The sequence below is a fragment of the Oncorhynchus mykiss genome, chromosome 7, assembly GCF_013265735.2.
Source record: "Oncorhynchus mykiss isolate Arlee chromosome 7, USDA_OmykA_1.1, whole genome shotgun sequence".
In the NCBI taxonomy this organism is placed as follows: Eukaryota; Metazoa; Chordata; class Actinopteri; order Salmoniformes; family Salmonidae; genus Oncorhynchus; species Oncorhynchus mykiss.
This window is the reverse complement of record NC_048571.1, coordinates 29,240-56,748: the sequence shown is the minus strand read 5'-3', so window position 1 is coordinate 56,748 and position 27,509 is coordinate 29,240. Positions and strand designations below refer to the sequence as shown.

The 27,509-nt window shown below is 44.3% G+C and overlaps 1 protein-coding gene across 2 annotated transcripts in view; it reads right to left on the bottom strand.

Moving 5' to 3' along the window:
* LOC118965192 (gastrula zinc finger protein XlCGF28.1-like) overlaps window positions 1-26,848 on the bottom strand; it is a 115,935-nt gene extending 89,087 nt beyond the window's left edge. Inside the window, exons 1-4 of one of the 2 annotated variants that reach the window (XM_036981872.1) lie at window positions 26,530-26,848; window positions 23,262-23,498; window positions 7,623-7,844; window positions 5,253-7,348 (exon numbers count right to left, since the gene is read on the bottom strand). In XM_036981872.1, coding sequence (XP_036837767.1) covers window positions 5,598-7,348; window positions 7,623-7,844; window positions 23,262-23,352 — 2,064 coding nt within the window. In that variant the 5' untranslated portion in view covers window positions 23,353-23,498; window positions 26,530-26,848 and the 3' untranslated portion in view covers window positions 5,253-5,597. Of the gene's footprint in view, window positions 1-5,252; window positions 7,349-7,622; window positions 7,845-23,261; window positions 23,499-26,529 lie in introns of those variants that run through there. The other variant, XM_036981873.1, reaches the window with a different exon arrangement.
* Between the last annotated feature and the right edge of the window lie 661 nt (window positions 26,849-27,509).

The following is a 27,509-nucleotide window of genomic DNA, read 5'->3' as shown; positions in this document are numbered from 1 at the left end:
AGTGGATCCCGGTTCTACAGAGAGATCTCTCCCTCCCGAAGAGGGGGAGAAGTGTAGAGGGATTGATGGGGGGGGGGTTTATGACCTCACGCCCATCATAAATTATAAGGCAACAGCCCATCTCCATTCTGTTCTCTAATGTGAGAGACTGGAATGTCTGTGTGCATTAGGAAGAGTTTACAGCCCAAAACTACACAACATCAAATAAATGGATGTTGGGACATGTATATTTGATCAGCCAAATGGTGGAAACAATGATGGATGTAAATATGAAAATGAATGTCTATTTTATGATGTTCTTAAAAGTTAGTTGAGGATGTTATAACGAAAACATTAAATTGAAGAGTTTTCATAATGTATATGTGATGTTTACATACTTTGTGTCGAGAATATGCAGATGAAAGAGGATGTTATGGTGATAAGACTGATTTTAGTTGTCCTAATACCTTGCCTTGTAACTAGCTACGCCCCAGGGATCCCAGAGAGTGTGTCATAAAGATGGAAACGCCCCTTTCTACTCTAGGGTATAAAACATGAGTTAAGAATTTACATATCAGACTAAGTTGAACATGCACTGCAGCCGAGGTCTACGACTAGTCGTGACCCCGAAACGCAACACAAGGTTGAAGACAAAGTAAATATCTGAACGATCAAGTTTATGGTGGAGTAGCTATTCTAAGTACTGTATCTAGGAAGTTGAATTTAAGCAGGACCATCTGGCTATTCTTTTCAAGTCACCGGTTGTGTACACGGCCCTCTTACCCACGCCAGCAGCGTCGACACGGCTGATTAGCCTCCTCAGAAGCCCACTCTCACAGAACGAGTGCAAGGAAACTGACAACTATGAGAAAGGACATTGACATCGTTTGGAGAATCGGAGACTTGCACCTGAAGACGAATGAACAAGGCGCTGGCCAAACCTTTCCCACACGTAAATACATGCATTACACTTTTAACCCATAACAGGGGCAGTTCAAGGCAAGCTGTTAGGGCTGAAACTAAGCATAGTTTACAAATGTATCCAAGTGTTGAATTTCTCTCTTGCTCTCTATGTAAATCTCTATCTTGTGTTGGTCCACTAGGGACCTGTTGCCATTGTATGAAGTTCTAACCAATAACCTAGACTGTTTGTGTATATGTATCTTATGTTATCGTTTAGCTTGTTAGTAAATAAATAACTCAATGTGTGGTACGGAATGATTAGTGAGACCTGGGTTTGTGCAGATTTCCGAATTATGCGATGTTCAGAAGGAGACTGATGAAATGAATGAATTGGCGACTGCTATGAAATCGATATATTCTATAAGTTAATTCGGGAAATGGTAACTCATTAAACAACATTTTCCTGTGGCTGCTCTAGGTTACTGACTTAATTGTTACAGGATTAATTTAATCACGTAATAATAAACAGTTAATTATTCAGTAAATAGAATGTCATCACATTAACGTCACGTCATATTGATGCCCCCGTGCTAGAAACCAAAGATAAACTAGGCCTCACTGTTGAAGTCAGTCCATAGGAATTGTGTAGCAAGTTACTCATACACCAATCAGGATTATTGTTGAGAGTGGCGTGTGTGTAGTTTTCTTTTTCACCCAGATACTAGTGGTGTGAGGTTGACTCGTGTTGTATATCTGACACAAATCAGTGTGTAGAGGATTTACTGAATGCTATGAGCTGGGGCATATGTACCAGCCGATGCAGGCATTCTGAGAAAAATAACACTACATTGGGCCCAACAAGTATTTTTGTCTATCGCATTCAGGAGCGAGTAGACTTGGTCATAATTAATTTCTCGAGCATGGACGTAGGGCCAGCCGATTAAAAATTTGAGTAGATACTGGCTTGACCAAGCTAGTAATTATCTCTGTCTCACGTTTTCATTGGTGCGAGTAGACCAACGGTGTGTTTGTGTTTTCCGCGTGTTCCGGTTAATCGCAAAAAATATTGCTGAAAGAGACGTAACTCTTGTTGGAGGGGACTTTTGTTGTGCTGGAAAGTAAGATTCGGCACAAGTGAAGCTAAGCATTGCACCAAATGCAGTAATATCTAACAAGTAATCTAATAATTACACAACAACTACTTAATACAGACAAATCTAAAGGGATGGAATAAGAATATGTACATATAAATATATGGATGAGCTATGACCGAGTGGCATAGGCAAGATGCAATAAATGGTATAAGATACAGTATAAACATGTGAGATGAGTATTGTAAGATACAGTGGGGAGAACAAGTATTTGATACACTGCCGATTTTTCAGGTTTTCCTACTTACAAAGTATGTAGAGGTCTGTAATTTATCATAGGTACACTTCAACTGTGAGCAACGGAATCTAAAACAAGAATCCAGAAAAACACATTGTATGATTTTTAAGTAATTAATTAGCAATTTATTGCATGACATAAGTATTTGATACATCAGAAAAGCAGAACTTAATATTTGATACAGAAACCTTTGTTTGCAATTACAGAGATCATACAGTGCCTTGCGAAAGTATTCTGCCCCCTTGAACTTTGCGACCTTTTGCCACATTTCAGGCTTCAAACATAAAGATATAAAACTGTATTTTTTTGTGAAGAATCAACAACAAGTGGGACACAATCATGAAGTGGAACGACATTTATTGGATATTTCAAACTTTTTTAACCTCAGCACTGACATGGTTTTTCAGCATCATCTTTGAGACCAGATACACTACTGCCGCTGTATTGATCTACTGAATGTCTTTGTTTCATTCATGGAATTCTAAAGAATTTATCTACTCAAAACATGTCACTACATCTCTACACATCACCGTGGTGACAAGCCCATTCGTTAGGCACCAGTTATGTCTACAGTGCATACAAAGAGATGCTAATCAGTATAAAGTGCATGTGTTTTCTTATTAAATAAGTGCTTTATAGCGTACCAAAGACAAGAAACAGCATTACCCATGCAATTCAATAATGACCCAGTTACTATTGGGGGAATGGAACCAGAGAGGAAGCTTGTGTTACCTTTCTCACACCACTACAGTCTTCATTTCAACAGACCTTTTACACAACACCATTTGTTAGAGCTCAATATATACCCAAGACTATATAGAGGGTCAGGCTGTTGTAATGCCCAGTTGATCATGTAAATAGTCTTGAAGACTTTAATTTAGATATGTTTATTTCATATCCATTAAGTAGATACTAAATAACCTCACTTTTTTCAGCTTTTAAAATGTTTATTTTATAAAGAATTCTCACTCCCAGACTTTTGACATTAGTCTATGTATCACACTTCCAAAAGTCTTTAAAAATATTTAATGCACCAGTTTAAAATGTTTTTTGTCATGACTGTCATTACCAAACAGGCTATCATTTCATCAAATTGTTAGATTTTAGAAATTATTATTATGTGAACTTTATTTGAACTTACGATACACAGAATCATCTAGAATGTCAGCCTAAAGATCTTCGGGCACGGACTGTCCAAGGTGTTGAGAGCGTTTCGACAGGGATGCTTGGCCCATGTGGACTCCAATGCTTCCTACAATCGTGTCAAGTTGGCTGGGAGTGGATCTTCTCCGAATAGCTCGTTCCATCTCCTCCCACAGATGTACAATTACAGGGAATTCAGTGAGCTGAATTCACTGTGATGTTCTTGGAACCATTCCTGGACAAGCCTTGTGGCATAAGGCATAATCATAATGAAAATAAAATCAATTTGCACTGCCGCCATGAAGGGATGCACCTGATTGGCAAATGATGTTTAGATATTGTGGTGGAATTATTGTAATCAAAAGGAGAGACTTATACATTTCTTCAAAACAATCTAACTTTATTATTTAATTACTGCAGTAATGGAGCTGGTCAATGACTGTGTCGTAGGTGATTAGTTGAGAGCCCAACCAGCAGGACTAAGCCACAACATTTTATAGCAAAGTCCATCCTCCTGGATGTTTATGACAAACAACAGATTTATGAAATGGGCCACAAGGGAAAGATTCGTATGAAATGTACTAATTTCTCATTGTGTAGAGACCAGGGTCTGGCCCCCCAACTCCACACTGGAGCCATCTCCCCCTGGTACCTCAGGACAGAAACATTAACTCATGCTATGGAATGCGGTCTTGTTAGGTTTATCAACCCAAGACAATGTAAATCTTCTGTCAGTGTTAAATCTCCCAGAGGCCCACTTTTCAGTTCACACAGAAACCATAGAGTTATAAGAACCCTCTATTCTGTTGCATAAAACAACCATTTGATAAAATTAAACTAATATAACAATCTTGCAATTTTGCTCTCACAATATCCCGTGGCATTCAAACATTGCTCAACTTTTATCAAGGGGCCCAATGTGTGCCCTGAAAACACACCCCAACCATCACACCACCACCCTGCAATGCTGACACACGGCATGGATGCAGGCAGTGGTATAAACTACTGAAGTAAAAATGATTTAAAGAACTCATTTAGTAGTTTTTGTAGTATCTGTACTTTACTATTTATATTTTTGACAACTTTTCCTTCACTACATTCCTAAACAAAATGTACTTTTTACATTTTCCCTGACACCCAAAAGTACTTGTTACATTTATGATTAGCAGAACAGAAAATGGTCCAATTCACGCACTTATCAGGAGAATATCCCTGGTCATTCCTACTGCCTCTGATCTGGCAGACTCACTAAACACAAATGCATCATTCGTAAATGATGTCTGAGTGTTGGAGTCTGAGCCCCTGGATATCTGTAATATTAAAAAAACACAACACAGTTGTACAGTCAGTCTGGTTTGCTTCATTTAAGGAATTTGAAATTATTCATACTTTTACTTTTGATGGAGTATATTTTAGCAATTACTTTTAATACATAAGTATATTTACAACCAAATACTTTTACTCAAGTAGTATTTTAATGGGTGACTTTTACTCAAGTAGTATTTTAATGGGTGACTCACTTTTACTTGAGTCATTTTCTATTGAGGTTTCATTACTTTCACTCAGTCTGACAGTTTGGTACTTTTTCCACCACTGGATGTATGTCCTCGTGGTTTCCTCCATACCCCAGTCCTCCCATCAGCGTGAAACAGCAGGAACCAGGGTTCATCAGACCAGGCAGTATGTTTCCAATTTTCCAGTGTTTTCATTCCTTAGCCCACTGCAACAGCAGTTTTGTTTGTTTGTTGAAAGCTAATGGAGATCCATAACAAATACACAACAACTAAATCATTAAGGATCAGCTGGTCATGGAAAGAGCAGGTGTCCTTAATGTTTTGTTTTTTTTACAATACAGTGTTCTACGCTTCATTTGATCCAATTCAATGTTGCCAATTATTTAATGAGATGAGAATAAAGTGGAGTGTCTAATCTTAGCTGGTCTGAGAGAGCTGATGAGGCTTCTCTCCTTTATGTACACATTGGTGTCTTTTTAAATGGCAAAAATCTGTAGAATATCTTCTCACAGTCAGTGCTTTGATAAGGCTTCGGTCAACTATGTATTTTCCAATCGGGAGAAACTCTTGCCACATTAAGAGCAGGAGTAAGGCTTCTCTCCAGTGTGAATTCTGACAAACTTTTAGGTCAGTTGATGTTGTGAAACATTTTACACAATCAGAGCAGGATTAAGGCTTCACTCCTATATGCATACGTTCATGTCTTTTTAAGTTGTACAGTTTAGAGAAACTCTTTCCACAGTCAGAGCAGGAGTAAGGCTTCTCTCCTGTGTGTATACGTTCATGTGTTTTTAAGTCCCCCAGTTTAGAGAAACTCTTTCCACAGTCAGAGCAGGAGTACGGCTTCTCTCCTGTGTGTGTTCTCTGATGAACGTTTTGCTCAGTTGATGTTCTGAAGATTTTTTCACAGTAAAAGCAGGAGTAAGGTTTCTCTCCTGTATGTACACGTTCATGTGTTTTTAAGTCACCCAGTTGAGAGAAACTCTTTCCACAGTCAGAGCAGGTGTAAGGCTTCACTCCTGTATGTATAAGTTCATGTCTTCTTAAGTGGCCCAGTTGAGAGAATCTCTTTCCACAGCCAGAGCAGGAGTAAGGCTTCTCTCCTGTGTGTGTTCTCTGATGAACTTTTTGCTCAGTTGATGTTTTGAAGCATTTTTCACAGTCAGAGCAGGAGAAAGGCTTCTCTCCTGTGTGTATACGTTCATGTGTTTTTAAGTCACCCAGTTGAGAGAAACTCTTTCCACAGTCAGAGCAGGTGTAAGGCTTATCTCCTGTGTGATTTCTCTGATGAACTTTTAGAGCAGTTGATCTTTTGAAGCATTTTTCACAGTCAGAGCAGGAGTAAGGCTTCTCTCCTGTGTGTGTTCTCTGATGAACTTTTCGATCAGTTGATGTTTTGAAGCATTTTTCACAGTAAAAGCAGGAGTAAGGCTTCTCTCCTGTGTGTATTCTCTGATGAACTTTTCGATCTGTTGATGTTTTGAAGCATTTTTCACAGTCAGAGCAGGAATAAGGCTTCTCTCCCGTGTGTGTTCTCTGATGAACTTTTTGCTCAGCTGATGTTTTTAAGCATTTTTCACAGTCAGAGCAGGAGTAAGGCTTCTCTCCTGTATGTATATGTTCATGTGTTTTTAAGTGGCCCAGTTGAGAGTATCGCTTTCCACAGTCAGAACAGGAGTAAGGCTTCTCTCCTGTGTGTGTTCTCTGATGAACTTTTTGATCAGATGATGTTCTGAAGATTTTTTCGCAGTAAAAGCAGGAGTAAGGCTTCTCTCCTGTATGTACACGTTCATGTGTTTTTAAGTTGTACAGTTTAGAGAAACTCCTCCCACAGTCAGAGCAGGAGTAAGGCTTTTCTCCTGTGTGTGTTCTCTGATGAACCTTTAGAGCAGTTGATCTTTTGAAGCATTTGTCACAGTCAGAGCAGGAGTAAGGCTTTTCTCCCGTGTGTGTTCTCTGATGAACCTTTAGAGCAGTTGATCTTTTGAAGCATTTGTCACAGTCAGAGCAGGAGTAAGTCTTCTCTCCTGTATGTATGCGTTCATGTCTTTTTAAGTTGTACAGTTGAGAGAAACTCGCCCCACAGTCAGAGCAGGAGTAAGGCTTCTCTCCTGTATGTATATGTTCATGTCTTTTTAAGGTGCACAGTTGAGAGAAACTCTTTCCACAGTCAGAGCAGGGGTATGACTTCTCTCCTCTGTGCAATCTCTGATGAACTGTCAGAGCCTTTGAGGTTGTGAAATTCTTCCCACAGTCAGTACAGGAAAACAGATTCTCTCCTATGTGTATTTTTACATGTAATTTTAGCTTTGATAGAATTGAAAAATTCTCCTCACAATGTGGGCAGTGGTGAAACCTCTTAGCTCTGTGATCTTCCTGCTGTTTCTCTCTGGATGTAGAGAATGTCTCAACATGGTCTCCTGTGAGAACAACATCAGAAGAACCAGTCAGTTGTGTGATATACACTACAGGTCAAAAGTTTCAGAACACATACTCATTCAATGTTTTTTCTTTATTTTGACTATTTTCTACATTGTATAATAGTGAAGACATCAAAACTATGAAATAACACACATGGAATCATGTAGTAAACAAAAAGGTGTTAAACAATTAAAAATACATTATAACTGAGATTCTTCAAATAGCCACCCTTTGCCTTGATGACAGCGTCGCACAATATTGGCATTCTCTTACCATGAGAAAGAGATTTCTCAATCTTATCTTCTTCATCTTTAATGTTGACATTCAGCTCCAGTGTTTGACTGCAGTCTTCCAGCTTCACTGATGCCATCTCTGGACCCTGCAGTGCAAACTGGGCTCCACTGTCACAATCAGGACCCAGTGACTGTAGGTTTGGACAGGCTGGATTTGTCCTCACTGTTGATGTTACCGGCCTCAGACTTAATTCCAGTTGTCCTGTAGTAACATTGAGAAACAGACAGAAAGTTGTCTTGACAGTTCTGGCACTTTATTCTAAAAAAAATGTTTATTTATTCTTGTTAAATGATCTATTTCAGTGCTGGACTTGGACTGAAATAGGTGTCGGTAATCATTTTTAGGTGCAGGAGCTCCACAATACTGTTAACATTCTGTCCAAGTCAAACGCTGATCTCATTTCAATAGATCTGGTAGATAAGCATTTAGAACAAAACATGAATTCATTGCAATTAGACAAAGTACCTGCTTTACATTTGTCTACACAATGTAAATGTACTCAACCTAGAGTAGAGTTTCCCAAATTTGCATAATTGACTCAAAAACCATTTAGTACAAGGTTGCAGTATGTTTCAGGCAGCACTATGTACTATTTTCCTGAATAACCTGGTCTTCACTGTATTATTTAAATCAAAAAACAATTTTATTTCACATTCACACCATAGTAACATTTATAGACAAAGAAACATCTTAATGTGTCTGAATATTAGTACACATGTAGAAAACTGATAATCATTACATTCAGCTTTAAAACTGTAGTGTGACCGTGAAATTGACTCTCTGCACCAGCACTGCCTGCACTGAAGTCTGTTGACGCAGACAGAGTGGGTGCCACCATTTTACCAGCTTGTGAATTTTACACAAAACCAATAACATGCTAAACAAGCTCAGATATCTCAAATAAATTGATTGAATGGATGTACATAATTTCCTCAGACAAACTGTCGTGGAAAATTGCAAGATTGTTATAATGCTTGTATTGCACTATAATGGTTGTTTTAATCGACACAATAGAGTATTCTGTTAACTATTGTGTGTGTTCCACTGAGGATGGGCCTCTATGATAGAGCACTGACAGAGGAGATTTACAATGTCTTTGGGTGATAAAACCTAAAAGAGCATTACAGATAACACGAGGTAATGTTTTTGTGCTATGAAGTACCAGGAACGAGATTAGAACCTCATCTTAGGGACCAAACTGAACGATAATTAATAGTGAATGCTATCTGGCTATGGGATACTCCTCTCTCTCAAGTAAAAGTATTTCTTTGTGAACTGTTCATAAGATCTGTGGTTCCTCATGTAAATGTTACGGTGCGTGAATGAGGACCCAAAAGCGAATTAACGTAAACAGAACTTCTTTAATAACAAAACATAGGTAGGCTCAGATGGACCGGCAGATTCCGACAGGACAGGACAAGGTTGCAGCAAACATGACGATAGTCTGGTTCAGGCATGAAAAACACAAACAAGAATCCGACAAAGACAGAAGCAGGAACAGAGAGAGATATAGAGACCTAATCAGAGGGAAAAAGGGAACAGGTGGGAAAAGGGGTGACGAGGTAGTTAGGAGGAGACAAGGAACAGCTGGGGGAAAGAGGGGGAGAAAAGGTAACCTAAAACGACCAGCAGAGGGAGACAGGGTGAAGAGAAAGGACAGAAACAAGACACAACATGACAATACATGACAGTACCCCCCCACTCACCGAGCGCCTCCTGGCGCACTCGAGGAGGAAACCTGGCGGCAACGGAGGAAATCATCGATCAGCGCACGGTCCAGCACGTCCCGAGAGGGAACCCAACTCCTCTCCTCAGGACCGTACCCCTCCCAATCTACTAGGTACTGATGACCACGGCCCCGAGGACGCATGTCCAAAATCCTACGGACCCTGTAGATGGGTGCGCCCTCGACAAGGATGGGGGGGGGGGGGGAAGACGAGCGGGGGCGCGAAGAACGGGCTTGACACAGGAGACATGGAAGACCGGGTGGACGCGACGAAGATATCGCGGAAGAAGAAGTCGCACTGCGACAGGATTAATGATCCGAGAAATACGGAACGGACCAATGAACCGCGGGGTCAACTTGCGAGAAGCGGTCTTAAGGGGAAGGTTCTGAGTGGAGAGCCAAACTCTCTGACCGCGACAATATCTAGGACTCTTAGTTCTACGCTTATTAGCAGCTCTCACAGTCTGCGCCCTATAACGGCAAAGTGCAGACCTGACCCTCTTCCAGGTGCGCTCGCAACGTTGGACAAAAGCCTGAGCGGAGGGGACGCTGGACTCGGCGAACTGAGATGAGAACAGCGGAGGCTGGTACCCGAGGCTACTCTGAAAAGGAGATAGCCCGGTCGCAGACGAAGGAAGCGAGTTGTGGGCGTATTCTGCCCAGGGGAGCTGTTCTGACCAAGACGCAGGGTTGCGAAAAGAAAGACTGCGTAAGATGCGACCAATAGTCTGATTGGCCCGTTCTGCTTGACCGTTAGACTGGGGGTGAAAGCCGGAAGAGAGACTGACGGAAGCCCCAATCAAACGGCAAAACTCCCTCCAAAATTGAGACGTGAATTGCGGACCTCTGTCCGAAACGACGTCTGACGGAAGGCCATGAATTCTGAAAACATTCTCGATGATGATTTGTGCCGTCTCTTTAGCAGAAGGAAGCTTAGCAAGGGGAATAAAATGAGCCGCCTTAGAGAACCTGTCGACAACCGTAAGAATAACAGTCTTCCCCGCTGACGAAGGCAGTCCGGTGACAAAATCTAAGGCGATGTGAGACCACGGTCGAGAGGGAATGGGAAGCGGCCTGAGACGGCCGGCAGGAGGGGAGTTACCGGACTTAGTCTGCGCGCAGACCGAACAAGCAGCCACGAAGCGACGCGTGTCATGCTCCCGGGTGGGCCACCAAAAACGCTGGCGAATGGAAGCAAGCGTACCCCGAACGCCAGGATGGCCGGCTAACTTGGCAGAGTGAGCCCACTGAAGAACGGCCAGACGAGTAGGAACGGGAACGAAAAGAAGGTTCCTAGGACAAGCGCGCGGCGACGGAGTTTGAGTGAGTGCTTGCTTTACCTGCCTCTCAATTCCCCAGACAGTCAACCCGACAACACGCCCCTCAGGGAGAATCCCCTCGGGGTCAGTGGAGGCTACTGAAGAACTGAAGAGACGAGATAAAGCATCAGGCTTGGTGTTCTTAGAGCCCGGACGATAAGAAATCACAAACTCGAAACGAGCGAAAAACAGCGCCCAGCGCGCCTGACGCGCATTAAGTCGTTTGGCAGAACGGATGTACTCAAGGTTCCTATGGTCAGTCCAAACGACAAAAGGAACGGTCGCCCCCTCCAACCACTGTCGCCATTCGCCTAGGGCTAAGCGGATGGCGAGCAGTTCGCGGTTTCCCACATCATAGTTACGTTCCGACGGCGACAGGCGATGAGAAAAATACGCGCAAGGGTGGACCTTGTCGTCAGAGAGGGAGCGCTGAGAAAGAATGGCTCCCACGCCCACCTCTGACGCGTCAACCTCGACAACGAACTGTCTAGTGACGTCAGGTGTAACAAGGATAGGTGCGGATGTAAAACGATTCTTGAGGAGATCAAATGCTCCCTGGGCGGAAACGGACCACTTAAAGCACGTCTTGACAGAAGTAAGGGCTGTGAGAGGAGCTGCCACCTGACCGAAATTACGGATGAAACGACGATAGAAGTTCGCGAAGCCGAGAAAGCGCTGCAGCTCGACGCGTGACTTAGGGACGGGCCAATCAATGACAGCTTGGACCTTAGCGGGATCCATCTTAATGCCTTCAGCGGAAATAACAGAACCGAGAAATGTGACGGAGGAGGCATGAAAAGAGCACTTCTCAGCCTTCACAAAAAGACAATTCTCTAAAAGGCGCTGGAGGACACGTCGAACGTGCTGAACATGAATCTGGAGTGACGGTGAAAAAATCAGGATATCGTCAAGGTAAACGAAAACAAAGATGTTCAGCATGTCTCTCAGGACATCATTGACTAATGCCTGAAAGACAGCTGGAGCGTTAGCGAGGCCGAAAGGAAGAACCCGGTATTCAAAGTGCCCTAACGGAGTGTTAAACGCCGTCTTCCACTCGTCCCCCTCCCTGATGCGCACGAGATGGTAAGCGTTACGAAGGTCCAACTTAGTGAAAAACCTGGCTCCCTGCAGGATCTCGAAGGCTGAAGACATAAGAGGAAGCGGATAACGATTCTTCACTGTTATGTCATTCAGCCCTCGATAATCTATGCAGGGGCGCAGGGACCCGTCCTTCTTCTTAACAAAAAAAAACCCCGCTCCGGCGGGAGAGGAGGAGGGGACTATGGTACCGGCGGCAAGAGCTACGGACAAATAATCTTCGAGAGCCTTACGTTCGGGAGCCGACAGAGAGTATAGTCTACCCCGGGGGGGAGTGGTTCCCGGAAGGAGATCAATACTACAATCATACGACCGGTGTGGGGGAAGAGAGGTGGCCCTGGACCGACTGAACACCGTGCGCAGATCGTGATATTCCTCTGGCACCCCTGTCAAATCACCAGGCTCCTCCTGTGAAGAAGAGACAGAGGAAACAGGAGGGATAGCAGACATTAAACATTTCACATGACAAGAGACGTTCCAGGAGAGGATAGAATTACTAGACCAATTAATGGAAGGATTATGACAAACTAGCCAGGGATGGCCCAAAACAACAGGTGTAAAAGGTGAACGAAAAATTTAAAAAGAAATGGTTTCGCTATGATTACCAGAAACAGTGAGGGTTAAAGGTAGCGTCTCACGCTGAATCCTGGGGAGAGGACTACCATCCAGGGCGAACAAGGCCGTGGACTCCCTTAACTGTCTGAGAGGAATGTCATGTTCCCGAGCCCAGGTCTCGTCCATAAAACAGCCCTCCGCCCCAGAGTCTATTAAGGCACTGCAGGAAGCTGACGAACCGGTCCAGCGTAGATGGACCGACAAGGTAGTGCAGGATCTTGAAGGAGAGACAGGAGTAGTAGCGCTCACCAGTAGCCCTCCGCTTACTGATGAGCTCTGGCTTTTACTGGACATGAAGTGACAAAATGACCAGCAGAACCGCAATAGAGACAGAGGCGGTTGGTGATTCTCCGTTCCCTCTCCTTAGTCGAGATGCGGATACCTCCCAGCTGCATAGGCTCAGCACCCGAGCCGGCAGAGGAAGATGGTAGTGATGCGGAGAGGGGGGCAACGGAGAACGCGAGCTCCTTTCCACGAGCTCGGTGACGAAGATCAACCCGTCGCTCAATGCGAATAGCGAGTTCAATCAAGGAATCCACGCTGGAAGGAACCTCCCGGGAGAGAATCTCATCCTTTACCTCTGCGCGGAGACCCTCCAGAAAACGAGCGAGCAAAGCCGGCTCGTTCCAGCCACTGGAGGCAGCAAGAGTGCGAAACTCAATAGAGTAGTCTGTTATGGATCGATTACCTTGACATAGGGAAGACAGGGCCCTGGAAGCCTCCTCCCCAAAAACAGATCGATCAAAAACCCGTATCATCTCCTCCTTAAAGTCCTGATACTGGTTAGTACACTCAGCCCTTGCCTCCCAGATTGCCGTGCCCCACTCACGAGCCCGTCCAGTAAGGAGAGATATGACGTAGGCGACACGAGCAGTGCTCCTGGAGTAAGTGTTGGGCTGGAGAGAAAACACAATATCACACTGGGTGAGGAACGAGCGGCATTCAGTGGGCTCCCCAGAGTAACACGGCGGGTTATTGATTCTGGGCTCCGGAGATTCGAAAGCCCTGGAAGTGGCCGGTGGATCGAGGCGGAGATGGTGAACCTGTTCTGTGAGGTTGGAGACTTGGGTGGCCAGGGTCTCAACGGCATGTCGAGCAGCAGACAATTCCTGCTCGTGTCTGCCTAGCATCGCTCCCTGGATCTCGACGGCTGAGTGGAGAGGATCCGAAGTCGCTGGGTCCATTCTTGGTCGGATTCTTCTGTTACGGTGCGTGAATGAGGACCCAAAAGCGAATTAACGTAAACAGAACTTCTTTAATAACAAAACATAGGTAGGCTCAGATGGACCGGCAGATTCCGACAGGACAGGACAAGGTTGCAGCAAACATGACGATAGTCTGGTTCAGGCATGAAAAACACAAACAAGAATCCGACAAAGACAGAAGCAGGAACAGAGAGAGATATAGAGACCTAATCAGAGGGAAAAAGGGAACAGGTGGGAAAAGGGGTGACGAGGTAGTTAGGAGGAGACAAGGAACAGCTGGGGGAAAGAGGGGGAGAAAAGGTAACCTAAAACGACCAGCAGAGGGAGACAGGGTGAAGAGAAAGGACAGAAACAAGACACAACATGACAATACATGACAGTAAATTGAGAGGGGTGTATCTTGGCTATAAAAGTTCTTTGTACTTTTCTGTTGTGACATTTCGATGGTTCATTAGAGATGGCGCATCATTGAAAGTCAAAGGCTATTGCAAAGCTCTTATTATTAAAGATGTAGTTTAAGTATAACTCTGACTGGTGTGTGAAGTTTAACTCTCCTCATTTGTTAAAGCAGAAATATGCCACCACAAAACCCAAAGTATCTAACGTTAGCTATGTGACTTGTAAAATTGTTTCACGTTCTTCCGATCCTCGACTTCGGCGACGTCATCTACAAAATTGCTTCCAACACTCTACTCAGCAAACTGGATGCAGTTTATCACAGTGCCATCCGTTTTGTCACTAAAGCACCTTATACCACCCACCACTGCGACTTGTATGCTCTAGTCGGCTGGCCCTCGCTACATATTCGTCGCCAGACCCACTGGCTCCAGGTCATCTACAAGTCCATGCTAGGTAAAGCTCCGCCTTATCTCAGTTCACTGGTTACGATGGCAACACCCATCCGTAGCACGCGCTCCAGCAGGTGTATCTCACTGATCATCCCTAAAGCCAACACCTCATTTGGCCGCCTTTCGTTCCAGTTCTCTGCTGCCTGTGACTGGAACGAATTGCAAAAATCGCTGAAGTTGGAGACTTTTATCTCCCTCACCAACTTCAAACATCTGCTATCTGAGCAGCTAACCGATCGCTGCAGCTGTACATAGTCTATTGGTAAATAGCCCACCCATTTTCACCTACCTCATCCCCATACTGTTTTTATTTATTTATTTTTATTTTTCTGCTCTTTTGCACACCAATATCTCTACCTGTACATAACCATCTGATCATTTATCACTCCAGTGTTAATCTGCATAATTGTAATTATTTGCCTACCTCATGCCTTTTGCACACAATGTATATATAGACTCCCCTTTTTTTCTACTGTGTTATTGACTTGTTAATTGTTTACTCCATGTGTAACTCTGTGTTGTCTGTTCACACTGCTATGCCTTATCTTGGCCAGGTCGCAGTTGCAAATGAGAACTTGTTCTCAACTAGCCTACCTGGTTAAATAAAGGTGAAATAAAAAAAATAAATAAAAAAAAACTCAGTTTGACACAACACATCAAACCTTTACCAAACGTGATAATACGTTAACGGATGTTACCTAGCATGGTATAACATGTTGTTTTGATATTAGGAAGTTTAAACCGGCTATTACATACCTGTAGTAATAAATAGAAACCAACACAAAGGTTATTGACATCACAGTTCTGTCTCTTTCTTTATTCTGAAGAATGGTGCGTGTCTGCCTGGAACTTACTGTTCTTCCACTACCACAGTGCACCCACAGATAGAACAATGAGACATATTTCACTGGATGTAGGAATGTTAAGCATCTGCTTAGCGTTTCCACTCACCAACAAATATGGTAGTGAGAGGAAGCCCAGTGGCTGGCAGTGAGAGAAGATGGATTTTGGTCGACATTCTGCAAATGTTCTAATCGATGAAACATCTGATCTTAAGGGAAAAAGACACTTTTATGGCTGTATCACTTAGTTTCCTGCCTGGCAGTTAAGATACAACATTTGTTCAGATGTGTAGGAGGAGACTCAGCCTAGGAGAAAGGGTTAAATATCAGTGCTTGTGTGAACTATGTCTTTGTCTAATGCAGCTGTATTGATCCTCTGGGAAGAATAAACTTGGTTTGAGCTGTCATAGAGTCCGTAAAGTTTTTACTCTGAGAATTAGAACCTAACAATACTAAGTAACAAAATGGTCCATACATATATAGCGTTAACATAGTATATATATACACCATGATACCTTAATAAACCAAGAAAGTATCAAAGATCAGAAATGAACAGCCTGTGGAGAAAAAGCGATACCATTGAATAATGTGCTACGTTACCCAGAGGCCCTTTGCACATGATGTTAGGCTTGCATGTGAGTGTCAATCATTTTAGTCCAAGGATATGATCGAAAGGCCTCAATCATCTTAAAATGGAAGACATTTGGAACCACCAATCATTTTTCTAGAGCTGCCCGTCCGGCCAAACTGAGATCGGGGGAGAAGGGCCTTGGTCAGGGAGGTGACTAATCAGGATTGAGTGGAAAGATGAAAGGAGCAAAATACAGAGAGATCCTTGATGAAAACCTGGTCCAGGGTGCTCAGGAACTCTGACTGTGGCGAAGGTTCACCTTCCAACAGGACAACAACCCGAAATACACAGCCAAAACAACGCAGAAGTGGCTTCGGGACAAGTCTCAATGTCCTTGAGTGGTTCAGCCAGAGCCCAGACTTGAACATCTCTGGAGAGACCAGAAAATAGCTGTGCGGCAACACTCCCAGTCTAACCTGACAGAGCTTGAGAGGATCTGCAGAGAATAAATGGGAGAAACTCCCAAAATACAGGTGTGCCAAGCTTGTAGCGTCATACCCAAGAAGACTTGAGTCTAATCTCTGCCAAAAGGTGATGAACAAAGTACTGAGTAAACGGTCTGAATATTTATGTAAATGTATTTTAACATTGAGAAAAAAAAGTTTTATAATTTTGTTAATTTCTAAAAACCTGTGTTTGCTTTGTCATTATGGGGTAGTGTGTAGATTGAGGGGAAAAACAAATCTATTTTATAATAAGGCTGTAACATAACAAAATGTGGAAAAAGTCAAGGGGTCTGAATAATTTTCCAAATCACTGTATGCTGAATCCTTTCAGCAAGGTTGCTTCCCCTCCTCTCTAAAGGAGTGTTTTATTCTCATTCTGAAGCCTGATAAATCCAACAAAATGTGAAAGTTAGACCGATTTCTCTTCTGAAATCCGACTCAAGAATTTGTGCTAAAGCCTTAGCCAGGAGATTGGACAGAGTTCTCCCACATCTAATACACAAAGAACAAAATGGCTTCGTGAAAAACCATCAAGGTTTTCACAATGTGAGGAGAGTACTAAACATAGTGGACCCTTCACATGTGCACTGATACTGCCATACTCTCACTTGATGCAGAGAAGGCATTCCATAGAGTTGAGTGGTCTTATTTCAAGTGCTTAAGAGATTTGGGAACTACTTCTGTAAATTGATTAAGATATGATATATAGACCCCACTGCAGAAGTTGCAACTAACAACTTGTTTTCACAATTTTTCAGCATTTTAGGGGGATGAGACAAGGATGTTCGGCCAGTCCAGGGCTCTTTCTTTTAGCTATAGAATCCTTTGCCATTGCAGTAAGGGCCCAAACGTCAATTAGTGGAATTAAAACATCAGATTTTGAACATTGAGTGGACCTGTATGCTGATGATACCCTCTTATTCCTAACAGATCTAAAGAACTCTTCCCTCTCCAATTGTTTTATTTAACCAGGAAAAGCCTATGCGCAGACAGACGCTCCTGACCTTCAGTGGTCACCAGCGCTGGCGTAGCAGGCCTTGCGCGCAAACAGACACTCCTGACCTTCAGTGGTCACCAGCGCTGGCGTAGCAGGCCTTGCGCGCAGACAGACGCTCCTAACCTTCAGTGGTCACCAGCGCTGGCGTAGCAGGCCTTGCGCGCAGACAGACACTCCTGACCTTCAGTGGTCACCAGCGCTGGCGTAGCAGGCCTTGCGCGCAGACAGACGCTCCTGACCTTCAGTGGTCACCAGCGCTGGCGTAGCAGGCCTTGCGCGCAGACAGACACTCCTAACCTTCAGTGGTCACCAGCGCTGGCGTAGCAGGCCTTGCGCGCAGACAGACGCTCCTAACCTTCAGTGGTCACCAGCGCTGGCGTAGCAGGCCTTGCACGCAGACAGACGCTCCTGACCTTCAGTGGTAACCAGCGCTGGCGTAGCAGGCCTTGCACGCAGACAGACACTCCTGACCTTCAGTGGTCACCAGCGCTGGCGTAGCAGGCCTTGCGCGCAGACAGACGCTCCTAACCTTCAGTGGTCACCAGCGCTGGCTTAGCAGGCCTTGCGCGCAGACAGACGCTCCTAATCTTCAGTGGTCACCAGCGCTGGCGTAGCAGGCCTTGCGCGCAGACAGACGCTCATGACCTTCAGTGGTCACCAGCGCTGGCGTAGCAGGCCTTGCACGCAGACAGACGCTCCTGACCTTCAGTGGTCACCAGCGCTGGCGTAGCAGGCCTTGCACGCAGACAGACGCTCCTGACCTTCAGTGGTCACCAGCGCTGGCGTAGCAGGCCTTGCACGCAGACAGACGCTCCTGACCTTCAGTGGTCACCAGCGCTGGCGTAGCAGGCCTTGCGCGCAGACAGACGCTCCTAACCTTCAGTGGTCACCAGCGCTGGCGTAGCAGGCCTTGCACGCAGACAGACGCTCCTAACCTTCAGTGGTCACCAGCGCTGGCGTAGCAGGCCTTGCGCGCAGACAGACGCTCCTAACCTTCAGTGGTCACCAGCGCTGGCGTAGCAGGCCTTGCGCGCAGACAGACGCTCCTAACCTTCAGTGGTCACCAGCGCTGGCGTAGCAGGCCTTCAGTGGTCACCAGCGCTGGCGTAGCAGGCCTTGCGCGCAGACAGACACTCCTGACCTTCAGTGGTCACCAGCGCTGGCGTAGCAGGCCTTGCGCGCAGACAGACGCTCCTGACCTTCAGTGGTCACCAGCGCTGGCGTAGCAGGCCTCGCACGCAGACAGACGCTCCTGACCTTCAGTGGTCACCAGCGCTGGCGTAGCAGGCCTTGCGCGCAGACAGACGCTCCTGACCTTCAGTGGTCACCAGCGCTGGCGTAGCAGGCCTTGCGCGCAGACAGACGCTCCTAATCTTCAGTGGTCACCAGCGCTGGCGTAGCAGGCCTTGCGCGCAGACAGACGCTCCTGACCTTCAGTGGTCACCAGCGCTGGCGTAGCAGGCCTTGCGCGCAGACAGACGCTCCTAACCTTCAGTGGTCACCAGCGCTGGCGTAGTAGGCCTTGCGCGCAGACAGACACTCCTGACCTTCAGTGGTCACCAGCGCTGGCGTAGCAGGCCTTGCGCGCAGACAGACGCTCCTGACCTTCAGTGGTCACCAGCGCTGGCGTAGCAGGCCTCGCGCGCAGACAGACGCTCCAACCTTCAGTGGTCACCAGCGCTGGCGTAGCAGGCCTTGCGCGCAGACAGACGCTCCTGACCTTCAGTGGTCACCAGCGCTGGCGTAGCAGGCCTTGCGCGTAGACAGACGCTCCTAATCTTCAGTGGTCACCAGCGCTGGCGTAGCAGGCCTTCAGTGGTCACCAGCGCTGGCGTAGCAGGCCTTGCGCGCAGACAGACGCTCCTGACCTTCAGTGGTCACCAGCGCTGGCGTAGCAGGCCTTGCGCGCAGACAGACGCTCCAACCTTCAGTGGTCACCAGCGCTGGCGTAGCAGGCCTCGCGCGCAGACAGACGCTCCTGACCTTCAGTGGTCACCAGCGCTGGCGTAGCAGGCCTTCAGTGGTCACCAGCGCTGGCGTAGCAGGCCTTCAGTGGTCACCAGCGCTGGCGTAGCAGGCCTTCAGTGGTCACCAGCGCTGGCGTAGCAGGCCTTCAGTGGTCACCAGCGCTGGCGTAGCAGGCCTCGCGCGCAGACAGACGCTCCAACCTTCAGTGGTCACCAGCGCTGGCGTAGCAGGCCTTGCGCGCAGACAGACGCTCCTGACCTTCAGTGGTCACCAGCGCTGGCGTAGCAGGCCTCGCGCGCAGACAGACGCTCCTAATCTTCAGTGGTCACCAGCGCTGGCGTAGCAGGCCTCGCGCGCAGACAGACGCTCCTAATCTTCAGTGGTCACCAGCGCTGGCGTAGCAGGCCTTCAGTGGTCACCAGCGCTGGCGTAGCAGGCCTTCAGTGGTCACCAGCGCTGGCGTAGCAGGCCTTCAGTGGTCACCAGCGCTGGCGTAGCAGGCCTTCAGTGGTCACCAGCGCTGGCGTAGCAGGCCTTCAGTGGTCACCAGCGCTGGCGTAGCAGGCCTTGCGCGCAGACAGACGCTCCTGACCTTCAGTGGTCACCAGCGCTGGCGTAGCAGGCCTCGCGTGCAGACAGACACTCCTAACCTTCAGTGGTCACCAGCGCTGGCGTAGCAGGCCTTGCGCGCAGACAGACACTCCTAACCTTCAGTGGTCACCAGCGCTGGCGTAGCAGGCCTTCAGTGGTCACCAGCGCTGGCGTAGCAGGCCTTCAGTGGTCACCAGCGCTGGCGTAGCAGGCCTTCAGTGGTCACCAGCGCTGGCGTAGCAGGCCTTCAGTGGTCACCAGCGCTGGCGTAGCAGGCCTCGCGCGCAGACAGACGCTCCTGACTCGGTAAGTTCCAACTCCAGAAAGGTGTCGGAAAATAAAGGTTAAATAAAATAAAAACAACTCTGCTCCCTTTAAGACACTAAAGAAGAACACTATTAATCCCTTTGTTAAAAACACCAACTACATGCCACAAAGTACAGCAACATCTGGGTGAATCCCCGGTATTATCCAGTTTTACACCCATTTGGTGTGATGACAATTTCACACCTGGTTAAACTGACTAGGGGTTTAATAATGGCCAAGAAAAGGTATTGTTAAAGTAATGGACTGGTTTAAAGAATTGACAACGACAGGTATTGTTAAAGTAATGGACTGGTTTAAAGAATTGACAACGACAGGTATTGTTAAAGTAATGGACTGGTTTAAAGAATTGACAACGACAGGTATTGTTAAAGTAATGGACTGGTTTAAAGAATTGACAACGACAGGTATTGTTAAAGTAATGGACTGGTTTAAAGAATTGACAACGACAGGTATTGTTAAAGTAACGGACTGGTTTAAAGAATTGACAATGACAGGTATTGTTGGGGCGGCAGGTAGCCTAGTGGTTAGAGCGTTGCAAGATCGAATCCCCAAGCTGACAAGGTAAAAAAATATCTGTTGTTCTGCCCCTGAACAAGGCCATCATTGAAAATAAGAATTTGTTCTTAAAACTGACTTGTCTGACTTGCCTAGTTAAATAAAAGGTTTTAAAAAATTTTTTTTTAAATAATAATAATTTTAAAAAAAGTTATGGACTGGTTTAAAGAACAATAAATAAAAAAAAAGAGGGTCTCATGTCGTTTGAAGAACTAAAGGGAAGATTTAACGTGAAGCTTTTCCAGTCTAAAACAATCAGCCCTACAACCTCCTTTGACCACATTAGAAACGCTCTCTGTTAATGTGTGTTATGAGAGAGGTCACATGGCATCATTACATGGGAAAATATCACCCTTTTGTTAAGCTCCACAAATTTGACCCGTGTTAAATGTAACACGCATTTACACACCTTGTATCATTGCCTGGAGGAATGTGCTGATATTCAAACATTTGACCTCAGTACTACACTACATCTCTGAGATGACCTCAGTACTACACTACATCTCTGAGATGACCTCAACCCCATTACCACTAATCCCTAAACTATCCCTCCTAAATCTTTACACAGAGAATCTCTTTACATAGGAGAGAAAATAAAATGGTTGACCTCTGTCTATTACAAGCTAGACGTTCAATTGCTCTCCACTGGAAGTATGCAAGTTCCCTCTCACTTGGTCATTGGTTCAAATAATTAACGTCAAGCCTGGTTTTTGAAAAATGTACTTATATAGTGAAGAAGAAAGCCCCAGAGTTTCATAATATTTGGGATCTGTTTTATGAGTTTTGCAAGCCAGTGATGCTGTAGAAGCCAGTGATGCTGTAGAAGCCAGTGATGCTGTAGAAGCCAGTGATGCTGTAGAAGCCAGTGATACTGTAGAAGCCAGTGATACTGTAGATGCCAGTGATGCTGTAGATGCCAGTGATGCTGTAGATGCCAGTGATGCTGTAGATGCCAGTGATGCTGTAGAAGCCAGTGATGCTGTAGAAGCCAGTGATGCTGTAGAAGCCAGTGATGCTGTAGAAGCCAGTGATGCTGTAGAAGCCAGTGATACTGTAGAAGCCAGTGATACTGTAGATGCCAGTGATGCTGTAGAAGCCAGTGATGCTGTAGAAGCCAGTGATGCTGTAGAAGCCAGTGATGCTGTAGAAGCCAGTGATGCTGTAGAAGCCAGTGATGCTGTAGATGCCAGTGATGCTGTAGAAGCCAGTGATGCTGTAGAAGCCAGTGATGCTGTAGAAGCCAGTGATGCTGTAGAAGCCAGTGATGCTGTAGAAGCCAGTGATACTGTAGAAGCCAGTGATGCTGTAGAAGCCAGTGATACTGTAGAAGCCAGTGATACTGGCTTGACGTACAGTACCATTGGAACTGTAAAACTGTGTATTCACTATTTTTTATGTAAATTTTGGCGATAGTCTAAATACAATCTGCATTATCTGCGACTGCACATTATACTTATTTATTTTTATTATTGGAAATGTTTTGGTTCCCTTCCCCAGATCTGTGCCTCAACATAATCATTTCATGGAGCTCTACGGATAATTCTTTCGACCTCATGGATTGGTTTTTGCTCTGACATGCACTGTCAAATGTGGGACCTTATATAAACAGGTGTGTTCCTTTCTAAATCTTGTCCAATCAATTTAATTCACCACAGGTGGAATCTCAAACAAGTTGTAGAAACATCTCAAGGATGATCAATGGAAACAGGATGCACCTGAGTTTAAGGTTGAGTCTCATAGCAATGGGTCTGAATAATTATGTAAATAAGGTGTTTCTGTTTTTAATTTTTAATAAAAGAGCAAACATTTCTCCAAAAAAATGTTTGCTTTGTAATTATGGGTTATTGTGTGCAGATTGATGAGGAACTTTTTATTTAATCAATTTTAGAATAAGGCTGTAACGTAACAAAATGTGGAAAAAGTCAAGGGGTCTGAATACTTTCCGAATGCACTGTATGTATTCACATAAGTAGGTTGTGCAATACAAAAGGGGAATAAAACTATTCTAAAAGTGGGTCAGAGTTGAAAGCTAAAAAGGGGCGTGTCATCCTCCACTCACTATCACAAGGGTTAGTAACTACACAGACTAATTTCATATCATCCTCCACTCACTACCACAAGAGTTAGTAACTACACAGACTAATTTCATATCATCCTCCACTCAGTATCACAGGGGTGAGAAACTACACACTCATTTCATAATAGAACCCTAAAACACTGGCAGTTGGTCTACTTCACCTCTTAGGCTACTCTCTGAGCACTCCAGATAGCTCAGTGAATAAAACAAATGTTGGCAATACTGGTGTCAAACCATGCAAGTCTCAGTAGCATGAAATAACATCTACCTTCTCATTGAAACAGTTCATCATGAAACAGTTATACTGCAACGTTTCATACACAGTGGAAAGTTGGAATGAACACAGACTTAATTAGAAAAAACCTGTGCTTACTAAGAGAAACCGATTTCTCCTCCTCTTCATCTTTAATGTTGACATTCAGCTCCAGTGTTTGACTGCAGTCTTCCAGCTTCACTGATGCCATCTCTGGATCCTGCAGTGCAAACTGGGCTCCACTGTCACAATCAGGACCCTGTGACTGTAGGTTTGGACTCAGTGTGGAAGGAGAGAGGCATGCTGGGTCTGTCCTCACTGTTGATGTTACCAGCCTCAGACTTAATCTGATTTGGCCTGTAGTAATAAAGAGAAACGAACACAAGTTATTGTTTTGACAGTTCTGTCACTTTCTTTATTCTAGTCAATTATGTAATTACAATAGATCAGGTAGCTAAGCATTGACAACAAAACATTAATTCATTCACATTAGACAAAGTACATACTTTAAATTACACAACACAAGTGCACGTAACCATAACATGCCATTTATAAAAAAGAAAACGTCTCCTTTAAGCAGTACTTCAAAGTGTTTTTACTTAGTTACTTTACACCACTGACACTTGTATTTCCCGTTCACACCATAGTAACAATTAGAGATAAATATAGAAACAACTGAATGTGTCTTAATATTAGTACACATGTAGAAACTGATAATCATTATGTTCAGCTTCAAAATAGTGTGACCGTGAAATTGTCTCTCACTCATGCACCTGCACTGCTACCCTATTCAGAGACGCTAACTGCTTTAGTACACCTGCACTGCTACCCCATTCAGAGACGCTAACTGCTTTAGTACACCTGCACTGCTACCCCATTCAGAGACGCTAACTGCTTTAGTACACCTGCACTGCTACCCCATTCAGAGACGCTAACTGCTTTAGTACACCTGCACTGCTACCCCATTCAGAGACGCTAACTGCTTTAGTACACCTGCACTGCTACCCCATTCAGAGACGCTAACTGCTTTAGTACACCTGCACTGCTACCCCATTCAGAGACGCTAACTGCTTTAGTACACCTGCACTGCTACCCCATTCAGAGACGCTAACTGCTTTAGTACACCTGCACTGCTACCCCATTCAGAGACGCTAACTGCTTTAGTACTTATTGACGATAGTATCTTCTGACCAGGGGAGTTTTCTTAAGATCCATGACACTAGTCTTTTTCCACATTTTGTTAAGTGACAGCCTTATTCTAAAATTGATTAAATAGTTTTTCCTGCTCATCAATCTACACACAATAACCCATAATCAAAGCCAAAACAGGTTCAGAAATGTTTGCAGATTTATTACAAATAAAAATATAGAATCACCCACTGCTCTTGTTGGCGGAGAGAACATTTAGCAGTTTTAAAGTTAATTTCAGGCTAACGTTCTGTACCCAAAATCCCTAATTTGTTTAGGAAAAATATTCCCTATCCCTCAACCCTTGCTCTCTTTACGTGACACATGTATGCATGGCTAGAGAACCTTCTGTTATTATTACTCCAGAATGTATGTTATTCCAGAGGACGAGTCGGACGGGATTCTTTTTCCCCCCAAACGGCCCCCTGTAATTCTTTATTTTCCCCCATTATGCACAGCACTTAACTGATTCGATATATTGAATATATATTTTCTTGTGTAAAGCGAGAGCAACACCTGTCAAACGCAGACATTTCTCTCAAAACACAGGGATGTCGATTTGCACCGGACTAGTATTATCAGAGTTTGGATTTTGCCCCAAAACAGTAGGTTATTCTGGTTGGAATTGTTACTCTCCTGCCATGTAAAACTTCCTGCCATGGCAGATTCGAACGGGACAAAAATGAAAGATGTTTTGTGCTCGTGCTCATAATTACATAACCCGACCTCCCCCAGTAAAACGACTCCCGTCCGAATAGGGCACAATAGGGCCTGACATATAGCCAGGGCCGCGATTTACCATTCTGCTCCAAACATTCCACACCCAGCAAAACTAGAACAGTCCCAGTTAGTAAAATGAAGTTGAAAAGACATCTAAAATATGTATTTTCCAGACATTGAATGCAAGGGAAGCCAGCAATCGTTTGTCCTCCCTTAAAATAATAATAATAATAATAGCCAAATCAGCATTGACCTAAACTGACTGGGCTCAGCTGTGATTGGTCCTGGCCCACCAAAAACAAGTGTCAAGAGAAGCCAGTTTGGATTTGCCTTCAGACCAGTCACATCACATCAGAAGCCAAACATAACTGACATCTCAATGTGTTGTTGTCCTCTGGTGGGTAGTTGGTTAACTTAGAAAAGGGACGATTTTAGCCATGGATGGAGATACAGGGATTTAGACTTACGGCCTTACTTAATTCTCCGTACTGGCCAATGATTAGAACATTGATTCTGATCCAACCATACATTGCGCCCGTGGCCTGAGAGGATGAAAGTTCAACATGTAGCTAGATGTAGTATGCTAATATTACCTAGCTGGCCTGGCGCATCGTTTCCCATGAAAGTAAGTTAGACTAATGAGCCAAAACGTTTTGCCAGGTAGCCGAGGACAACAGAAACTAAACGCAGTCATAGACCTTTTAGGCAAAATGAACGAGGAGGATGGCATTGGTGTTTCTCTACAAGTAGTCAGAATATGTTGGAAACATTGTCTTGCTTGACCATGCCGTAGGTAATGTAATTGTTTGTTACACACTATGTTTAATAGACTTCACCCAACAGATGTTGCTCTCCGGTTTTGTAATGAAAACGAATGTGTGGTTGAATTTATTCTGGCATATGAACTAACAGCTTAATGTGCACACACATAGGTTGTTATATGTGTTTGTTTTTTGGGCTTGGCTTCTGCAGTGACTTCCCGTGCTCTGGAAAATGTATTTCTGATTTCAGATTATCAATCCTTACAAAATAGTTTTTCTACATCATCATTAGAAAGTTGTGTAAAAGGCAGTTGTTTTGGAGAAAATCATTGATTTTCGTATAAGATACACATTTGCACGTGTTTTTTTCTTGACTGATTACAATTTGATTGATGTGGTTCTATTGTACGTCATCATTAAACGCAGACAGAGTGCGCACCGCCATTTTACCAACTCGTAAGACTTTTTATTTTTACACAAAGCCAATAACATCTCAAATACATTGATTATATATAAATGTACATTTTGATTCACGTTCAAAAAGAAAAATCTAGCTACGTGACTTGCAAAATCGTTTCACGTTTTTCACTCACTCGGTTTGACACATAAATAACACACACAACCTTCACCAAACGTGGTAATACCTTGACGGATATGTTACCTAGCATGTTATGACGTGGTCTTTCGACATTGGAAAGTTTAAACGTGCTATTACATACCTGTAATAATGGACACAAAGGATACCGTGTTCACAACACAGTTCTAGCGCTTCCTTTATCTGAAGAATGGAGCGCGCTTCCCCGGAACTACTTCTTCCTCTGCTTTGGAGTTTAACGGCGGTTGGAATCGAATATGTAGCATTACCGCCCCCAACTGGACTATAATATAAACACATTGCACTTTAAAATACAACATGGGAAAACGGGAAAAGCAAAAACGTTAAAAAATAAATAAAAAACGAACTCTACAATCATTAAAAACCCACTACCCCATTCCACTACTTTGACCCGATCTGCACCTGCACCATGCTAACGGCCTGGGAGGACGGGACACCACCACCCAATACATCCTGTAACTCTTCTGATGTTAAATACCCAGATACTTCTCTGCAGCTGCCTCAATTATTTTCTGTGACTTACGTTCCACCTCTGAGGTACAGATGAAGCCAACCTTCTACGAAGCCAACCTTAATGAAGCATACAGTATATCACTCAAATCAAATTGTACTTGTCACATGCGCCGAATACAACAGGTGTTCCACCTCTGAGGTACAGATGAAGCCAACCTTCTACGAAGCCAACCTTAATGAAGCATACAGTATATCACTCAAATCAAATTGTACTTGTCACATGCGCCGAATACAACAGGTGTAAACCTTACCGTGAAAGGCATACTTAAAGACCCTTAACCAACAATGCAGTTCAAGAAATAGAGTTAAGAAAATATTTGCTAAATATATATATATATATATTTTAAGTAACACAATAAGATTACATAACTTCTAATGACTACTGAAAAGTCAAAAATGATATATATCTTACAAGGAGGGTTTGAATTTGGACTTTTCAGTAGTCATTAGAAGTTGTGTAATCTTATTGTGTTACTTTTTATGTCCATTAAAATAACATAAAATTGATATAAATACAGTGTAGACATTGTTAATGTTGTAACTAACTATTGTAGCTGGAAACGGCAGATT